General features: G+C 37.8%; 1 protein-coding gene across 1 annotated transcript in view; it reads right to left on the bottom strand.

Moving 5' to 3' along the window:
- The window catches only part of SESTD1 (SEC14 and spectrin domains 1), a 78,814-nt gene that overhangs the window by 33,514 nt on the left and 24,915 nt on the right, over positions 1 to 20,385 (bottom strand). The window contains exons 5-8 of the mRNA XM_006878786.1: positions 9,975 to 10,088; positions 6,928 to 7,025; positions 5,835 to 5,890; positions 1,880 to 2,091 (exon numbers count right to left, since the gene is read on the bottom strand). Of these exons, the coding sequence (XP_006878848.1) occupies positions 1,880 to 2,091; positions 5,835 to 5,890; positions 6,928 to 7,025; positions 9,975 to 10,088 (480 nt within the window). The remainder of the gene's footprint in view (positions 1 to 1,879; positions 2,092 to 5,834; positions 5,891 to 6,927; positions 7,026 to 9,974; positions 10,089 to 20,385) is intronic.

Raw genomic sequence — 20,385 nt, 5'->3', positions numbered from 1 at the left:
CTGGGGCTTCGCCTGACATACTTTGGACATGTTGTAAGGAGAGACAGGTCTTTAGAGAGGGACATCATGCTGGGCAGAGTGGAGGGACAGCACAGGAGGGGAAGATCCTCTATGAGGTGGATTGACTGGGTAATTGGGATGCGTGTGTCAGAGGCAATGAGATTGGCACAGGATAGAGCAGGGTTTAGGGCTGTTGTACATAGGGTCGCTATGTGTCGCAAACGACTTGACGGCACATAACAACAACAATAAACTGAAGTTGATATTCTGGTAAACAAGCCTATTAAATGGCAGTTTTCCAAATTAAGTTATACTCCCAATAAGGACATCTTGTTCAGTCAATCTGAATATTTAATTTATTATAAGAACAGTTCCATGACTAATCCCTAACAGTGTGATTAAAATCTACCATTGGGTGACAAATAATTATGCAAGCTCAAAACACATGCATACCTCCACCATTCTCTTGAGGCCAGATTGATTTTTGAATACTGCAAGTTCAGTAAGACAATTAACAACAAACGCTGGTAAGGGTATAGAGATTAGAACTCTTCATACACTGCTGGTTAAGAGTGTAAAATGGTGCAATCACTATTAAAAGTTTGACACTTCCTTAAAAAGTTGAAAATGGAAATATAATTTCACCCAGCAACCCAACTACTAGGTATATATGTCTTAAAGAAACAAGAGCTATGCACATATATGTTTACTGCCCCATTATTTATAAACAGCAAAGAGATGGAAAGAACCCAAGTGTCCACCAATGGATGAATGAATGGTACAGTCACCTAATAGAGTACCATATAACACAAAAGAACTGGAACGAATTCAAGACACAATGAATAAATAACATGTATAAATCTAGAGAACATTGTCGTCGTTGTTTGGTGCCTTCAAGTGTAACTCATAGAAATCATATGAGCAACCAGATCTGAACCCTATCCTATCCTATCCTGTGTCATCCTCATCATTTTTGACACTCTTGAGTCCACTGCTTTAGTCACTGTGTCAATCCATCTCATTGGGTAATCTTCCTTTCTTTTATGGACACTTCATCTTTCCAAGCTTAATATCCTATTCTAAGGAATAATTTCTCCTCGCAACATTGTTCAAAGATGGAGTTTTAGGCAGTGCTCAGTGGATATAATGCTGAGTAAAAATAAGTTAGTTACAAAAAGGACAAATGTGTAAGACTGTTATGAAAAGTTAGGGTTTACACATACATAAAGTCATTCTTGGATGGTAATAAGGATACCATAGGGTGGAGAAGGTAGTAAAAACTAAGTAGGTTGCAGAGCCTTATAGGTAAAGAGAAAGATAACATATAATATGGGGACGATCAGACATTGGTATTTTAATTAATGTTATAATCTAAGATATGTATGAATGATTGAATGGAAAAATCAATATGCTTTGTAAACTTTCACTCAAATCACAATTTAAAACATTTCAAAAAATTAAGAGCAACTAGAAGTATCTGAAGGAACCCTGGTGGGATAGTGTGTAACATATCAGACTCCTAAATAGAGGGTCAGAGGTTTGAACCCACCAACTATGCCACAGGATTGGAAAACCAATGAGGCATCATGATGAGTCAGATTTGACTCAATGGCAGTGAGTTTAATGTTTTTAAAAGTATGTGAGAGCCAAGGAGATAGAACGGCATGCCAAGCACATGGCCCTACGTGACCTGGAAAAAGAATATGGTGAACTGAGAATACAGCCTCCAGGCATTTTTTTATGCAATTCTGTACTATGGTTCCTCCCTACAAAGAAAAGTATACAGGTGGTTTTTGAAATAGCATCTGCAGTAATAACAGTAATTACTGCCACAATAAAAGAGTTAAATACATTTAAACTAGACAGTCTTTGTACCTACCTGCATTACCTTCTGTTGAATCTCTTCTAACTGTGTGCGTTTGCTACGCTGCCGACAAACTTCCTGGTAGCGGGTATACTGCTCTCGGAGTGAATCTAACAACTTCATAACCTGTGGCTGTGCAAGCAGCTCATCATCCATAGGTGACCAGGAGACCCCTCCATCTGAGCCATTAAACCGACGCTGCTGTAACTCAGACAATAATTCATGCCCTGTACAAATAAAGGATTAAAGTCACTATCTACAAAGAACTGTAATTCTTACTTTGCAATTTCTCAATGGTATTCCATTTTCTTATTTACTTACTTTTCTACTTACAGGTAGAGAGATCAGGTAAAGAATCAAGCATATATATGAGTGTATTTATACATTTATTTATGTTGGAAGTTCCCATGGCCAAGTAGGCGAGGAGCTGGGCAGTCAACCCTGCGTGTATGCACGGCACACACGGATGTATGTATTTATAAATACACACACACACACACATATAAAATCTGTATATATATTTATATACACATATACTCATGTGTGATATATACACATGTACACACACAAATATCTAGTAAATTCATTTTATATCAGTAGATTCATTGCTTAGAATATTGAGCCAACTAGAGCTCTTGCCCCACAGAGCACAATTACTCATATTCAGAGATTTCTATCTAATGACAAGCACTATTGTTGCAGTTTTTAGTATTTTATTAAGCCACACTCTTAATTTTATTGTTTAAAAGAAAAATTTACATTGTAAAAAATATATAATGGTATCTTATTTCTAGGACAAAATATTTATGTTTAAAAAATTTCTATCTATAGGAATTTCCAGAATATATTAATCGATCCATGAAGGCACACAACAGCATAAGAATGTATTCAATGTGATTCACTTACAGAAAGTCATGCATAAAAATATAATTACTCACACGTGAGAAACTGAATTCATAGAATATCCAACATCTAAAGCTATAGAAACTTTAAAATTATATGTATATGGTATTGTTAACTCAAGAATTTTTATTGACAGTTCTTCTAGAGTTCCTTTAAGGGAATGAAAACTTAGGACAAGTGATCAAATACAAGGTCTGCAGAATCTTTTGTTCTATTTTATAACAGAACATCTGATATAAGATTTACGAGTCATATATTCACTAAATCCACTGATGTAAAAGTACACGTTCCCCTACTCTGACACCAGTTATCCTTAGCATATGTTCTACTTCCACTAGAAAAGAGGCACAAGATAGCGATTTCAACAACTACCTTGAAATCAAACTGCCTGGCTTCAAGTCCTTATGCTAGCTATGTAACCTTTTAAGTTAGGCTTGCTTTTTACCTCTCAAAAGTCTTCCCATCTTAAAGTTAAGATAATAATTAGCACCTAATTCATGGGCTTATGGTAAATGATAAATTAATAGCCTTAGGGTAAATAAAAATGATAAATAGAACTATTTTTACCTTACACTAGTTCCATAAACTGAAACAGGAGCATAGCAATAGACGAATGGAAATTTCTTTTTTTTTTTTTTTTTACAAATGGAAATGTCTATCTCCCATTCAAAGATACAGAAATAAATTAAAATATTTCAAGTGAAATATAATTCAACTTAATAACATCTTAATTATTATATTTATATTAATTAATTATTATTTTAATGTCTACTAATATAGTTAGGTTAACCCAAAGGCATCTTTAAATTTTTTTCTGTCCAATTCCAAGTATATAATATATGCTCAATTAATGTTTATTTAATGAACCAATCACTCCATGATTGCTTACTTGTGTTATTATTATCACGAATAATTGTGGTTTTCCTTAACTTAGCATAAATTGTTGTTGTTATTGTTATGTGCCGTCAAGTCGCCTGCAAATAACAGCGACCCTATGTACAACAGCAATGAGCTCTATCCTAAGCCAGTCTTACTATCTCTGACACATCTACACCCATTAACCCGGGCACTGTATCAATCCATCAATTGAGGGTCTTCCTCTTTTGTGCTTCCCTTCCCTTCCCAAGTGTGATGTCCCTCTCCAAGGACTGCTGATTCCTTGCAACATGTCCAAAGTACATCAGATGGAGCTTCCGAACCCTTGCCTCCATGGAGCAACTTGGTTTCACCCTCTCCAAGACGACTCTATCTGTTCTCCTAGCAATCCATGATATGTTCAATACTCTTCTCCAGTACCACAGTTCAAAGGCATCAATTCTCCTTCTATCATCCTTAGTCACTTTCCAGCTTTCTGATGCATAGCACTTAATTGTAAAGACCATTGTGAAGATCAGGTGCACCTTAGTCTCCAGACTGACACTGTTGCTCTTCAGTACTCTGGAGATATCCCTGAAAGCAGACATTCCCAATGCAATTCATCTTTTGATATCCTGGCTGCTTGTACCAAGAGTACTGACTGTGGAGCCAAGCAAACTGAAGCTTGTAGCAATCTTAAACTCCTCTCTATCTATCATGGTGCTGCCAATTAACGCAGTGGTAAGAATCTTTGTTTGCTTGATGTTGAGCTTCAATCCATATTGAAGGCTGCAGTCCTTGACATTTGCAACAAGTGTTTCAGGTCCTTGTCAGTTTCAGTAGGCAAAGTTGTGTCATCTGCATACCACAGATTATTGATGAGTGTTCCTTCAATTCCAATGCCACATTCCTTTTTATGGAGCCCAGCTTCTTAGATGATCTGCTGTGGATATAGATTGAAAAGGTATGGAGATGGGACACATCCCTGGCGTACGTTCTTGCTTATTTTAAACTATGTTGTGACAACTGTTCTGACAACTGCCTCCTGGTCCTAGTACAGGTGTTGGATAAACATAATCAAGTGTTCTGGGATTCCCATTTTTCTCAGAGTTAACCACAGTTTGTTGTGATCCAAACAGTCAAAAGCCTTTGCAGTCATTTAAACACAGATAGACATTCCGCATTCTCCACTTTCAGGGAAGATTCATCTAACATTAGCTATAATATCCCTATTATCACAGCCTCTTACAAACCCAGCCTGTGCATCTGGCAGTTCTGTTGATGTTCGTCCCAGTTGTTTTTGGGTAATTTTAAGCAGAATCTTGCTTGCATGTGATATTAATGATATTGTCTGATAATTTCTGCACTCTGTTGGGTCATCTTTCTTTGGAATGAGAACAAAAATTAATCTCTTCCAGTCAGTTGGCCAGGTGGTTTTCCTCCAGATTTCTTGGCTCAACTTGGAGAGCACATGCAGGGCCGCATCTGTTTGTTATGACAGTAGGTATGCCATTAGTTCCTTGGGCCTTGTTTTTTGCAAATTGTTTGAGAGAAGCTTGAACTTCATCATTCATTAACACAGGCTCTTGCTCATACGTTGTTTCATGAAATTATTCTGTCAGTCAATTCTTTTTGGTACAGTGCCTTTTTTTTGTATACTCCTTCCATCATCTTTTAATGCTCCCTGGATCATTTAATATTCTACTCAAAGCATCCTTAAATATTGCAACTTGAGGCTTGAGTTTTTTTCTTTGGTTCCTTCAGCTAAAGAAATGCCAGGCAAGTTTAGACCTTTAGATTTTCTGACTTCAGCTCTTTGCACATTTAATTATAATACTTTGCTCTTTCTCCATTGCCCTTTGAAATCTTCTGTTTACCTCCTTAATTTCTTCCCTTTGCTTCGGCTTCTCAGTGCTCTAGTGCAATATTCAGAGTCTCATCTGACATCTATCTTTGTCTTTTCTTCCTCTTCTGTCTTTGTAACAACTTTATTGATGCTTCATGACAATATTCTTGATATACTGCCACAGCTCATCTGATTTTCACTCACTCGTGTTCAAGGTCTCAAATCTGTTTCAGAGATGGTTTTGAAATTCCAGTGGGACAGAATCAAGGTCAGATGCTCAATAAATGTTTATATAATGAACCAATCAATCTATGATTGCTTAACTGTACTATCATTATCAGTTATAAGTGTGGTTTTTCTTCTTACCTGTCTGAAGAACTGTTTCAGGATCAACTGAGGGAAGAAAGTTTAAATCCACAGACCTAGTGAACATCAAAAGAATAATTTTGAAAAGCTATTATTTCTATCCATATAACTTAAGTCTTTTATATCTTTCCAATTAAAAAACTAAATCAAACCCATTGCTATCAAGTAGATACTGACTCAGTGAGCCTACAAGACAGCAGGGAACCACCGACAAGTTTTCCAAGGCTGTAATCTTTATGGAAGCAGACTGCCACAGCTTTCTGCTGCAGAACAGGGGATGAATTAGAAGCACTAACCTTTTAGTGTCAATTTCAAGATCAGAAAGAGCTCATTATAAACAAGGAAAAAAAAATAAAGAAAAAAGCCAAAATAAAAGAAAGGAACTTTACCCATCAATAGAAAAATGAAAACTGACAAATACATTCAATTTCTCTAAGGAGAATTCACTAATATATTTTACGTACTGACAGAAAAATGCTTATGTCTTTAAATAAAGCTATAATCATATTATTTACTAAGAAACAGAACTAAAAAGGATGAAAATTGTTTTAATGTGAAGATGTCATATTGAAAATTATAATTCTATTAAACATGTCCAGCAAGGGCTAGAAAAAGGAATCAAATTATTGTTTCCTTTAAAAAAATATGTTTTACCAATGAAGGAATTTTTCTTTTACTTTTCAAAGCCATGAGTGAACTGGGGGGGGGAGGGGTGGGCAGGAAGAAAAGTGCAACAATGAATTAATGGAAATCCAAAAATCTCTGTAAACGTTCATTAAACTTAATAATAAAAAAATAAAACCCAAGTAAAATAATGAATAAAAACCCAATAGAGAGTTACCAGGAGTTGGAAAAAAAATATATTTTAAAAAGAAAGACTGATCAAATCAATGAATAAGTTCAACATGTAAAGCAAATTCTTATAAATTAAAAAGTTATTTTAGTTAAAACTTGCATTTGACAATTTTAACTGAATGAAGATTTGTGTCCCCTACTTCTTTTCAGCATGCATTAATGATACTTTCTGTAATACTGATAGTACCTTCTCTCAAATGAATCACAGTTTATAAGGGGCATGACACTGGCCACCTACCTTTCTTTCTCTTGTTGATTTCCTTTATCACTTCCATTGTTAATCAAGGCAAGTTCATCTAATAAAGATGTTGATTCTTTTGTAAATTTCTCAAAAACCTAAAACATGAGATTTTATTAATTAACTAATGATAATCTGAAATGTTCCTGTGTTAAGAGCAATAGAGTTAGCTAGCCAGGATTCTCTTTCCCTCCCTGGAAGTTCCTTATGCCACACTACTATCAGAGCACTAGTGTGCACAGAGAAGACAAAGCAGTAATCAATAGCTCCAATGGATAAAGAGTTTTTTAAAATTTAAGTATATTAAGACATTTTAGTTCTCAATAAAATCCGGTTTTTTTACAATATTCTGTGTATATTTGAGTAACATTTCCACCAATGACAGTTCTTAACTACACAAACATTATTTGAACCAGTTCTAGTCATCTAACTTTAGTTATACTAGAAGAACTTTAAATGTTATTCTGAATGTATGTAACAATTAAAAGATGTTTAAATAAGGTGTGAACATGTCAATTCTGATTTATAGAGACCCGTTAAGACAGTGGCACTGCCACAGTGTTTTCCAGGAGGTAGTCGGCCACACCTTGCTCCTGTAGGTTTAGACCTACACCTTGCTGGTGTAGGTTTAGACCACTGACATTTTGTTAGTAGGAGAGAATTTTAACCATTAACCCACCAGGATTGCTATGTACAAGCTTCTAGCAAGAAAATAAATATTTTAATTGATTTCTTAAATATTTCTTAAAAGTGATTTAAGTGTCTGTTTAAATATAAGTATTAAAATGAACATTTGTTCAAACACTGTGGCCATAAAAACCACTCTTCATTCTGACATAACTAAAAGGTCATTATTTCTTAATAAAATTAATAAATAAGCTGAAGTGAGTTAATCTGAAGATTTTCTTTCATTTCAGTCTCTTGCAGTTCCTTTAAAAAATGTGTTAGTATATGGAGTAGCAGATTTTCGCAAGTCTGATCTAATAAAGATACATTTTCAGAAATGTAAGTTTAATCTATAAAACTGCTCTTCAAACTGGTAATTCAAGATGATCCTCAAATATCCCCTCTGCAAATAGTAGAATATATTATTTCTCAAAATTATGCTATTCTAATAGTCCTTAAAGACTTAAATATTTTATTAGTAAAACCAGAGTCACTAATAAGAACAATATCAATCAACACATAACGTTAGAATGTTACCATATGTAGGCACTACTCTAGGAACTTTATGTATATATTTATTCCATCTTACCCCTACTCCCATCTGGCAAGTACTACCCTAAATATGAAGTGTGATCCACCAGCTGCCCAAGGAAGAAAGACGAGCAGTCTCTTCTCATTAAGATTTACAGCATCAGAAACCCAACGGAGTGTTGCTGTGACAACAACTCAATGACAGTAAGCTTTAGAGAAATGAGATGACATAAATGGTTTGTGTTCAACAGTAACAATTTTGTTCTGTAATGCACCGGTGACAATTCTGTTCTGTAATGCCATCAGTGGGAATAAACCTGCAACGAACAACATTATAAACAAAAAACCATTGCTATCAAGTCGAATTCCAACTGATGGTTATCCTAACAGAATAGTGTACAACTATTCACAGGGGTCCAAGGCTGTAAATATTTTTTTTTTACCTCTTTTAAGTTTACTTGTAGAGAACTCCTACAGGAACTTTCTATACAGCTCTAAATCATAAAACTTGAAAAAAAGTGAAGAGGATAATAGCTGGTTTTGCTCATCCCTGGGAATGACTGCGGCTTGACTAGCAACTTGGATGCAGAGTACGGTTCAACGGATAGGATTAGCACAGCGAGTGATCCAAGGCGGCCTTCAGGTTCACAGCATGCAGAAAGGGTGCAGAAAGAGTCAAGCTCCCGCGAGTTCTAGGTGTGGCGGCAATGCGGTGCCTTAGCAAAGCCAGTTTCGGGAAGTTAGAGCCCAGCGGGAGACATGACGCTCAGGAAACCATGGTAATCCTGCTCAGTACGAGAGGAACCGCAGGTTCAGACATTTGGTGTATGTGCTTGGCTGAGGAAACCGCTTTGATCCGCGCCAAGCGCAGGCGCAGGCGGCAGCCCAGGGGGCATCACGTGCTCAAATCTCCCTAAACTCCAAGGCTGTAAATATTTACAAAACAGAATGCTATGTCTTTCTTCCATAGAGCTAGAAGTGGCTTTAAACTTCTGAACTCTGGGCAGGACGTTATTCACTGTGCCATGAGGGTTTCTCAAACAACATTACAGAGATGTGGCTACAGAGGCACAGGGAAGTTAGACTGCTGGTGGTGAGTGCTATGGAATGAACTATATCCCTTCAAAAGACATGTTGCAGTTATAATAACTCCCGAATCTATGGATTTGATTTTATTTGGGTAAATAAGGTTTTTCTTTGGGAAATTTAAATTAAGGATGTCATCCCTGAGAAAGGCAGGTGTTACAGATGTGGGAGGGGGAGGGAGGAAAATGTGCAATAATCAATGAAAGAAAACCCAACCTTTCTGTAAACATTCATTAACATCACAATTTAAAAAACCACAATTAAATCTTCCGAGTAATGTTTTATAAAAAAGAGCAGAGAAACTGTCACAAACATAGGGAGGACATCACATGAACTGAAACAGCAAAGGAATTCAAGGACACGGCAGCTACCAGAAGCTAGGAGAAAGGTTCTTCTCTCAGAACCAACCACCATAGCCTATATCCCAATGTGGACTTCCAACATACATAACTGTGAGAAAATGCATTTATGTCTCTAAAGGTACCTTCTGTGTGGTAGTTAGTTACAGAAACCCTAAGAAAATAAGACTCTTACATACTCAGTAAAGCAAAGAATAGATTCTAATAAAATCTGTCAGACTCCATGGGATTTGCCCTCCAATGTTATTTTGTCCTCTAAAGGCTATGATGTAGAATGTGCTAAATGTTAATACTTTGTAGAAAGAAAAACAAACTGTAACTTTTCAGTTACTTAAAATGGTAGCATAATCAGAACAGGCCTTATTTATAAATAACAACATAATATCTCATTGTTAATATACCAACCAGCCTCTTATTTAACCAGTCCATGTGATCATAAGTAAGACTCCCACCAAAATCTTCTGTTAATTGGCATGGTTCAATATAACGAGTCAACTTATTGGCGGACACTAAGATAACCTAGAAAAATTTGAAATATATATATATTTAGTATATCACTATGAAAACAGTAAAAGGTTAAATTAGGCTAAAAATGATGGTATTGTTTCCAACATGACAGCTTATTAACATTTATTTAATTTGACACTTGAAATCAACTCAATCAATTCTGGATATCTGTTTAAAAATAATAATAATACATTTGAAAAACAGACACAGCAGCCAAAGCATTTTTTACCAACAATTCAATTTCTTTAATACAATAGTAAAAGTCAACTTCTGTACTACAATGTCCTATTCAGAAAACATTTTGCATGGCCCCCAAATGACAACTGGCCCTCCAGTGAGCTCCCAAGGCTGTCACTCACAGGAGAGGGGACAGCCTGGGCTTCTCCATGGAGGGCCTGGTGGATTTGAACTGCCAGAGAGGGGCAGCCTTAGGTTAGCAGCAAAACTCTCTATAGACTAAGCCACCAAAGTGCTCTTCAAAATTAACTAGGTATGCTAAAGAGATAATTGCAAGTAAAAAAATGGCATCAAGATTTGAATTTAGGACACTTAACAGTAGAGATTCACCCAGAGAGGAAACTTAAAATAGACTCCTACCCATTTCCTCCACAGGAACAAATTAGAAAGAGGGATAAAGGAAACGATAAATAATGGGAGGTGGCAGGACGAGTATTGTTACACTGCTGAGATTACAATCAACGTCTGGAATCAAAATGTGTATCAAGTAGTGAATAGGAAAACGTAATTCAAATCACGATAATAAGTTAAAAAAGGAAATTAAGAAAGAGAGAGAGAAAAAAAAGGCTTAGTGGCAAGAAACTGCACTGCCACTGCAAGTGTATGTGGTTTGAAACCACTAGCTAATCCATGAAAGAAAGATGGGTCATTTCCTCCTATGCAATTTACTGCCTGTGAAAACCCACTGGAGGGTCAGTTATGGGTCAGTTCCAACTCCATGGTACACAACGACGACAACAGTGGGCAAAAGGTTAGGATAACATTCAGTATTTAATTTGAAAATTTTAAGCTTATAACAGGAATAAGTTTAAAAAATTCATCTTAATTCTAAACTTTAAAAGATTTCAAATGTCATTTATACAAGTACCCAGGACACTAATAATAAAATTCAATGAAGATACATGTGAATATGAAAGAAAATACATCTGTGGGAGAAAAATGTTCTAATGGAAATAGTAATAAAAAAACTGATAGAAATGTAAACATATGAAAAGTAACTGTCAGAAAAGTAGTGTAAGTGTATATTTATCTTAAATATATAGCTGAACATTCCCATCTAAAGAATAACAATCTAATAATCTAGAAAACTGGAAATTTTTGGGACCCAGAAGAGACCTGCAGTCACAGGGAAACCAACTGAAAAGGCAAGCAGGCACAAGGGCTGGGAAAGGGGCTAGGAACAACAGAAGGCAGGAAAAGTTTTGGGACTGTGAGGGTGTCCTGATCTTGGCTGTGTTGAAGGTTACATGCCTGTATCCTTCCTTCAATTCTCATAAAATTGTACAATAAAAGAGGTAGATTAATTATATGTAATTTACATCTCAATAAACCTGTCTTTGGGGGGAAACCCTGAAAACTGGTACAAAACTAGATACAAGCATTCATCATGTAAAACTATAGACCAGGAAAAGTGTTAAGTCTGCAAACTACTCAGCTAACAGAATAAAGATATCGCCAAAACTCAGTCCCACAAGGATAAATATTATATAAAACCATTATTGTACAATAAGGATCCAAGAAGGGTGGGAGAGGTTGGAAGCAGAAAGATGAGGATGTGCAGGGGTGGGGAGTATTAATCATGGGACTGTACAATTTAATGGGGGGGGGCGTGAGGGAAATTGAAACAATCTGTTCTTAGAAACAATGTATTCAAATTTTGTAAATAAACTAGTAGAAAATGGAAAAAAAATCACATATCATAAAGTCACAGAACTAACAGAGAAAACACATTTTAGAGTTGGAGAGTATAACAAATTGTTAATGAAAGGAATAGATGACATAAAAATAAAGAGACTTGAACATTTACTGTCAGAGACCTCTCCAAAGTACTGAAGAGCAACCATTTCAGTCTGGAGACTAAGGTGCGCCTGATACAGGCCATGGTCTTTGCAATTACTTTCTATGCATCAGAGAGCTGGACAATGACTAGAGAAGATAGGAAAGTTGATTCCTTAGAGCTGTGGTGCTGGAGAAGAGTATTGAATATACCATGGACTGCAAGGAGAACAAACAAGCTTGTCCTGGAGAGGATGAAGCCAGGCTGCTCCTTGGAGGCAAGGATTCTGAAGCTTCGTCTGACATTCTCTGGACATGTAGCAAGGCAGGATCAGTCCTTGGAGAGGGACGTCATGCTTAGGGGGGTGGAGGGACAGACAGCGCAAAAGAGGACAACCCTCGTTGAGATGGATTGATCAGTCACGGGGTAGTGGGGGTAGGCATATCGGAGACAATAATACTGGCAAGAGATAGAACAGGGTTTAGGGCTGTTGTACACAGGGTCACTATTAGTCGCAAGTGACTTGACAGCATATAACAACAATCAAAACTGAAAAATAATGAGCAGTGTCCCATCAAAGAATCTGGGGAGAGTGGTGAAAGAGACAAACAAATACAAAGAAAATATTCAAAAACCTCACACTCATTACCGATGAGCTGATTCTGATTCATAGCAACCCTGCTGGATGGAGAACTACATGAGAGGGTTCCCAAGGCTGTAAAGCTTTACAAGAAGCAGGTTTCTATGGCTTCTTCCTGAGGGGCAGCTGATGGGTTTGAACTATGGGCCTTCCAATTAGTGGCTGAATGCACTAATATCTAGATTATCAGGGTTTTTCTAAAAAAAAAAATCATGAATTAAAAAAGGCAGTTATTATTAAGACTTAATAAAGTAAACAGTGATTCCTGGAAAAGACTAAATGAACAAAACAAAAACCTAAGAGGCACATATAAATAATAAACCCAATGTCACCAGGTCAGTTCCTACTCATAGTGACACCACAGGAAAGAGGAGAATTGTCCCATAGGTCTCCATAGCCATAATTTTTTTACAGAAGTAAACTGCCTCCTCTTCTTCCCCTGGAACCCCTGAAGGACCTGAGTCACTTTTGGTTAGTAGCTGAACGTTTTAATGGAAACTTTTAGACTTTGTTATCAGGTGACATATGTAAGGTCTATTGTAGCATGACCAATCAGTTGACAACATGAAATCTCTACTGTACCCTCCTTCAAAATGGTCAAAGAATAGATATGATCCAAATTTCCCTCAACAGAAGAGAACTAAACTATTATTTTCACACAATGTTCACAGACTGACTGAGCTGAAGCTGACTGGATAGTGCCTAACAAAAACAACATATGATGATTTTGTTGTTAGGAGATTTCATGAAGTTGATCCTGGTTCACAGTGACTACATGTGACAAACATGGGGTTTTGTAAAGTGTACTCTTTATGGGAGTGTATCAATGGGTCTTTCCACCCACACAGGCACTTCTGAACCACTAACCTTTAAGTTAAGAGAGCATGTTAACTCAATTACCTATTTTGGTTTGACTGCTGTTCATTCATTCATTCATTCACTGCCATTGAGCTGACACTGACTTCTAGTTAACCTTTAAGCAGATTTTGGGGGGCTGTGCAAAGGTAACTGTTCATTTTTCTCCCACCGAAGTGGATTCAAACCCCCCAGAGCGGGTTAAGCACACAACTCTCTGAGGATGATGGCACCAGAGCTCCCTCTAGTGGTGTTAGTACTGCGAATTGTTTCAGTTGCCCCACAGGGTTTACTAAGTTGCCATCCTCATGAAGCTTTCTTCTACGGAGCTTTCTGTTAGCAGCAGAATTGCAGCCCCACAGCTCCTATATTTTGGTACAACGCAAAGCCCAAACTGTTCCCGTCAAGTTGCTGGGGACTCACGGTAACCCTCCAGGACAAAGCAGAACTGCCCTTCAGGTCTCCCAAGGCTGAAATCTTTATGAATTCTGCAATCTTCAATAAGGATTGTATTTCAATGTCAAGAGATGAAAATTTCTTACTGGACCAACATCACTATTAGGGGACATTATGACAGATGGAGAAAAGACTGGAACTGTCAATGGCTTCATTTTACTTGGATCCACAATCAATCACAATCACAGCAGTAAGATCTGGAGATGAATTAATTACACTGGGAAAGTGTGCAGTCAGGGACCTGTCCAAATTACTCAGGAGCAAAGATGCTAGTGTGAGGACTAAAGTGCACCTGATTCAGACCATGGTCTTTTTATCACTTGCTGCTGAGAGCTGAACAATAACAAAGGATGGCAGAAGAAAAAATGATGCCTTTCAACTGTGGTATTGGAGAGGAGTACTGAATATCCCAGGGAATGCCAAAGAAGGTGCAGCCAGAGTGTCCTGGAGGCAAGAATGGTGAAGCTTCATCTCTCATACTGCAGGCATGTTGCTAGGAGAGGCTATTCCTTAGAGAAGAATACCATGCTTGGAAAAGTGGGAGGATGGCAAAACAAAGGAAGACCTTCAACCAGGTAGGTTAGTACACTGACTGCAGTAATGGCCTTAAGTGTGTCAGAGACTGTAAGTGGGCAGAGGACAAGGCAGGGTCAGACATGCTGTTCACAGGGTTGTTATCAGTTATACTCAACTCAATGGCACCTAACAGCAATAATAAAAACAAAAATTTTATGGATGCTGACTACCACATTTTCTTCCATGGAGCAGCTGGTGGGTTCAGACTTCAATTTTTAAGTTAACATCCAAGAGCTTTAAACACTGTGCTATGAGGGCTCCTTGCTTAGGTGTGATGGGAATAAAATGAAAATGAACATAATGGTGTGACAAAGAATGATCTTTCATCTATGAAAACAGCTCAAGCAATTAAGTTTCTTCTTCTCTGTTGTCTAAAACAGCCAGGCAAGTAAGGGCTACCTGGGCACCCCACTTGATGAACTAAGCCAGGAAGAATGGACAACATAATGCAGTCATGCACCACACAACTATGTATTAAGTTCCCAATTCATGGATATTCATTCTTGTTCCAATGACTAAGGGACTCTGGACCTTTGAGGCTCCTCTTAGAGGCTCTGGGATTGTAGAGAACACCCACATAGGGGGCAAGTCACTGGGATCAACAGACGCCTCCACACCAGGACCTCTCCCAGACTCTGCTTAATTTATTTATGACTGCAATTATATCTTTTCTGCCTATAGTAAATGGGTAACTGGATGAGTAGGCAATAGCATCTGTAAGTTCTGTACATCATTCTAGTTAATTCCTCACTTTATGCAAGCAAGGTTATGTCATTTGCATAAGGCACATTGTTGATGAGTTGTCCTTCAATTGGGATGCCACATCCTGCATACAGTATAGCTTCTCTTATTATTTGCTCCGCATACAAATTGAATTAAATATGATGAAAGGATACAACCTTGACACATATACCTGTCCTGATTTTAAACCAGTTCTGTCCAAAGGGCTGCCTCTCCGTCTGTGCACAGGTTCCGCATGAACACGGTTAAGTGTTCTAGAGTTCTCATTCTTCACAATGTTAAATATCTAGCAGCTTATTATTGTCTATGAATCTATTGTTGTTATAGTTAGTTATATGATGTTAACTGATGATGATTCAACATGCATTGAGTAGAATTACTCAAAAGGATTTCCAAAGCTCTTTTGGAAATGAGCATCAAGCACATCTCCCATAGTGACTTTGAGAGGGTTCAAACTGCCAACTTATCAGCTAATTATCAAACACTTGATTACTTGTGCCAACCATGTCCTAGACTACTGAGTAGAGAGCTCTGGTAAAGTAGTCCATATTCAGCTTCACTACGAAAACCTTGCCTCTCTGGCAGTTCAACTCCACCAGCTGTTCTGTGGGGAAAAGGTGAAATCTCTTCCTATGCAACTTATAGACTCAGAAACCTTTACCAGATATATACTAAAATGAAACCCAGAAATATGAATTTATTTTATGAGGACATTATTTGCCAAAAAAGACATGATTTACATCTAAAAAGATAATAGCTGCACAACATTATTTCCTGAAAAGGTAACGGGATAATACAAAAAACGTTCTTTTGTCTCTTCTTTGAGCCAAACTATGAATAAAGAATGTGGCATCAGGATAAAAGGAAGATTCATCAACAACCTGTGTTATGCAGACGACACAACCTGTGTTATGCAGATGACACAACCCTGCCTTCCCAAAAATGAGGAAGATTTGGAAAAACTGCTGCAGAAGATCAAAGATTGCATGTTTCAATATGGATTGCATCTCAGAATCAAGAAGACAAAAATCCTTACCACTGGACCAGTAATATCAGGACTGATAGTACAAAGATTGAAATTGTCAATGATTTCATCTTCGACGGATCCACAATCAAACCCCTGGTACCAGGAGTCAAGAGATCAGGAGACAAATTACATTGGGCAAGTCCTCTTCAGGGACCTCTTAAAAGTACTGAAGAACAGAAATGTTAGTTTAAAACTAAGGTGTGCCTGACTTAGGCCATGTTCTTTTCAATTTCTTCTTATGTATCTCAAAGCTAGATAATGAATAAGGATTACAGAAAAACTGATGCTTTTGGATTGTGGTGTTAGAGAAGAGTAGTGAATATTCCAAGGACTTCAAAAAAGAACAAACAAGATACGCCTTGGGGGGAAAAGTGCAGCCAGAATGCCCCTCAGAGGGAAGGATATCAGCACACACTCTGGCTAATCCTTGGAAAGAGACATCATGCTTAGAAATGTAGGTGGTTAGTAAAAGAAGAGAAGACCCTCAAGGAGATGGACAAACACAGTGACTACAGCAATGGGCTCAAGCGTATTGGAGATGATGAAGACTGCACAGGATAGGACAGGGTTCAGAGCTCCCATCCATAGGGTTACTATGAGCTGTACTTGACTTGAAGGTACATAACACTTCTTTTAGCTCAGTCAGTCTCCCACCCCCTCATATTCAGAGATTTTGCTGTTTGATGTGTATGGATTTTGGATAATCCTGTCTGTGGAAGGAAAATGGGCAATCTCCTACCTTACAAATGAGATCATTAGAAACACAGGGAAGGGTCAGCTGTGGGTTGTTTCTGACTTCTGGCACAATAGTCTATACAAATATTTGAAAACAGGGGGGAATCTCTCTTGCAAAAAACTCCCTTAGGTTCCTTTTATTATTGCCTAACTTTTAATAATGCCTTATTTGTTCGTCTAACAATCATGACTTAGAACTTCCTATGTGTTTGGTGCCAGGAGGGTAAGGATGACTAAGTTATATTTATCTACTGAGCAAATGAACTTTTTGTTTCAGTAATAGTCCAGAAACCGTTGTGTAATGCGTTCATAAAAAACAGTAGATTAAAGTTTTCCATTTTGTCCCTGAAATCTTCATTAGTCACAAGAGGAGAGGACAGAGGCTTTCTTCTGCTCTTGTAATTAGGTGTCATGAGTAGGTGCTGATTCATAGCAGCTCTATGTACAACAGAGTGAAACCCTGCCGGATTCTGGGCCATCTTCACACCTTATAATATACCTTATTAAATACCTCAAAAGGTTCAAAATTGCTCTCCTAGGTGCTTGTTAGCAGATACCATCAAGTTGATTTTCAACTATACTAGCCCCATGTGACAGGAAGAGTTTTCTCCACAGGATTTTCATAGCTGTAATTTTCACCGAAGCAGATAGACAGGGTTTTCTCCTACAGAGGTTCTAGGTGGATTAAACTTGTTCACCATCTGTCAGCAGCTATGTACCTCACCGTTTCACTACCAAGGGTCCTCTTCTCCTAGGTTAGTTATAATTATATTACATTATATAGTATTATATGTATACATTAAATTTCCTAATATAAGGGTACTGAATCAAGATTGGATAGCTTGTGCCCTAACTCTGCTACAAATTAGCTTATCTTGGGAAAGTCCACCTTAAAGAATTTATCACTCCAAGGTGACTATTATCAGTTTAAATTCTAACAAGATATAATTCTAATGAGCTGTCATTTATTTAAAAATTTACTTGCCACTTTTCTACCAACTAGAGTTAATCCCACCATGTAGATCCAGTTCTCCAAGTTGAAGTTCACATGCTCATTAATATCAGAACTAAGTTAAAAATTAATAACCCTAAGGGGAAATTTGCAGTAGCTCAGTTACACAGAACAAAAGTTAATTTGTATCTGAACATTTTCCTTGAAAGATTTTTTCTTAAAATTAATTTAAATGTAAACAGTGGAGACTCACTCTCTGTATATTATTATCTGTGAGCTACTGCATTGGAGTTTAGACCCAGAAAAGGAGAAAGATTGGTGCTGAGATCAGCAGAAAGAGGTATGGGAGCATTGAGGATATGTCTGACCTCATGGGAAATGGCTTTGTGCTACTGATGCTGTTGATGGGACAGGTTCCCTTTGTGAAATTGGTGAAAGTCAGATATGGCTGTCCTCATGTGGTCCTTGTTTTTTAAGGCATAATTTCTTCTCTACTCAGTTTCCACAGGACTAGATTCTGAACCATTGGTTTCTGAATCCATTTTGTATTCTCTTACAAAATTATTTCTTTTATATCCCTGACTCTGAACTATAGACCTCACTGCCTGTCTGAAATCACTGATTCCCTATAGTTCTGACTTTTAACATCAATAGCCAACAGTACCACAAAAAGGAGAAGTAAGTTGGGATATACATTTTAAGGTCTCTAGTAACTACACAAGGCCTCAGGAATTGATAGAATACCAATATACTTACTTCAGTAAACAGGTGCTGCCCTGGACGTACTCACCAGGTTATGCCAAAAACTCGGGAGGAATATTACCTGGTCAACTGACTGGAAGAGATCTACATTTATTCCCATTCAAAAAAATAAGGTACTCAGACAGAACATGGAAATTGTTGAAGAGTATCACTAATATCAAACACAATCAAAATCCTGCTGAAGATTATCCAAAATAACTGGAACAGAGAACTGCCAGATGTGCAAGGTGGGTTTAGAAGAGGTCATGGCACTAGGGATTTCATAGCCAATATTAGATGGATCTTGGCCAAAAGCAGAGAGTATCAGAGGAATGTCTATCTGTGTTTCATTGACTATGCAAAGGCAATTCACTGTGTGGATCACAACAAATTGTAGATAACCTTGAGAAGAATGGGAATCCCAGAACACTTAATTGTGTTCATGTGAAACCTATATTTGAGACAGGAAGCAGTAGTCAGAACAGAGCAGGGAAATACTGAATGGTTCAGGATCAGAAAAGGTGTGTGTCAAAGATGCATCCTATCTCCATACCTTTTCAATCATATGCAGAACAGGTCATTTAGGAGGCTGGATTTTATGAGGAGGAATGTGGCATCAGGATTGGAGGGAGACTCATCAACAATCTGTGTTATGCAGATGACACAACCCTGCTTGCTGAAACTGAAGAGGACATGAGTTGTTTGCTGCAGAAGGTCAAGGGCTGTAGTCTTCAATATGGATTGAAGCTCAACATCAAGAAAACATTCTCACAACTGGACTGACTGGCAGCTTCATGATAGTTGGGGAAGAGACAGATTGTTAACAACTTCAGCCTGCATGCTTGCACAACCAACACTCTTGGTACCAGCAGTCAGAAGATAAAAAAACAACAACAAACTGAATTGCACTGGGAATGTCTGCTGTTAAGGACCTATCTAGAGTTCTGAAAAGCAATGATATCAGTCTGGAGACTAAGGTGTGCCTGATATAGGTGATGGTCTTTGCAGTCACTTGCTATGCACCAGAGAGCTGGACAATGACTAAGGATGATAGAAGAATTATTGATGCCTTTGAGTTGTGGTGCTGGAGAAGAATGCTGAGTGCCAGGAGAACAAACAGATCAGTACTTGAGAGGGTGAGGCCAACCTTCTCCCTGGAGGCATGGATTCTGAAGCTCTGTCTACGACATACTTTGGTCATGCAGCCAGGCAGGTGCAGTCCTTGTAGAAGAACATCATGCTTGGAAGGGCGGAGGTACAGTGCAGGGAGGAAGACCCAGGATGAGATAGACTGACTTAGTGACTGGAGAGATGGGAATGGGTCTGTCATAGACAATGAGATTGACTCACGATAGGGCAGGGTTCAGAGCTGTTGTATATAGGGGTCACTATGAGTCACAGGCAACTCAACAAGAACTAACAACTTAAAACACATGTAAATTGACATTATTTAAAGGCAAGACCCTAATTAACTAAAAATGTATATTGTATACCCAAGAGAAACCACAAAAAAACTAAGAGGTATAAATTGTAAATCAATAGTAGAAACAATATGTTGTTGTTGTTGTTGTT

This window comes from Elephantulus edwardii, unplaced genomic scaffold (genome assembly GCF_000299155.1).
Source record: "Elephantulus edwardii isolate Elephantulus edwardi_28Jun2011 unplaced genomic scaffold, EleEdw1.0 scaffold00001, whole genome shotgun sequence".
NCBI classification, from domain to species: domain Eukaryota; kingdom Metazoa; phylum Chordata; class Mammalia; order Macroscelidea; family Macroscelididae; genus Elephantulus; species Elephantulus edwardii.
This window is presented reverse-complemented; position numbering and strand designations above follow the sequence as displayed.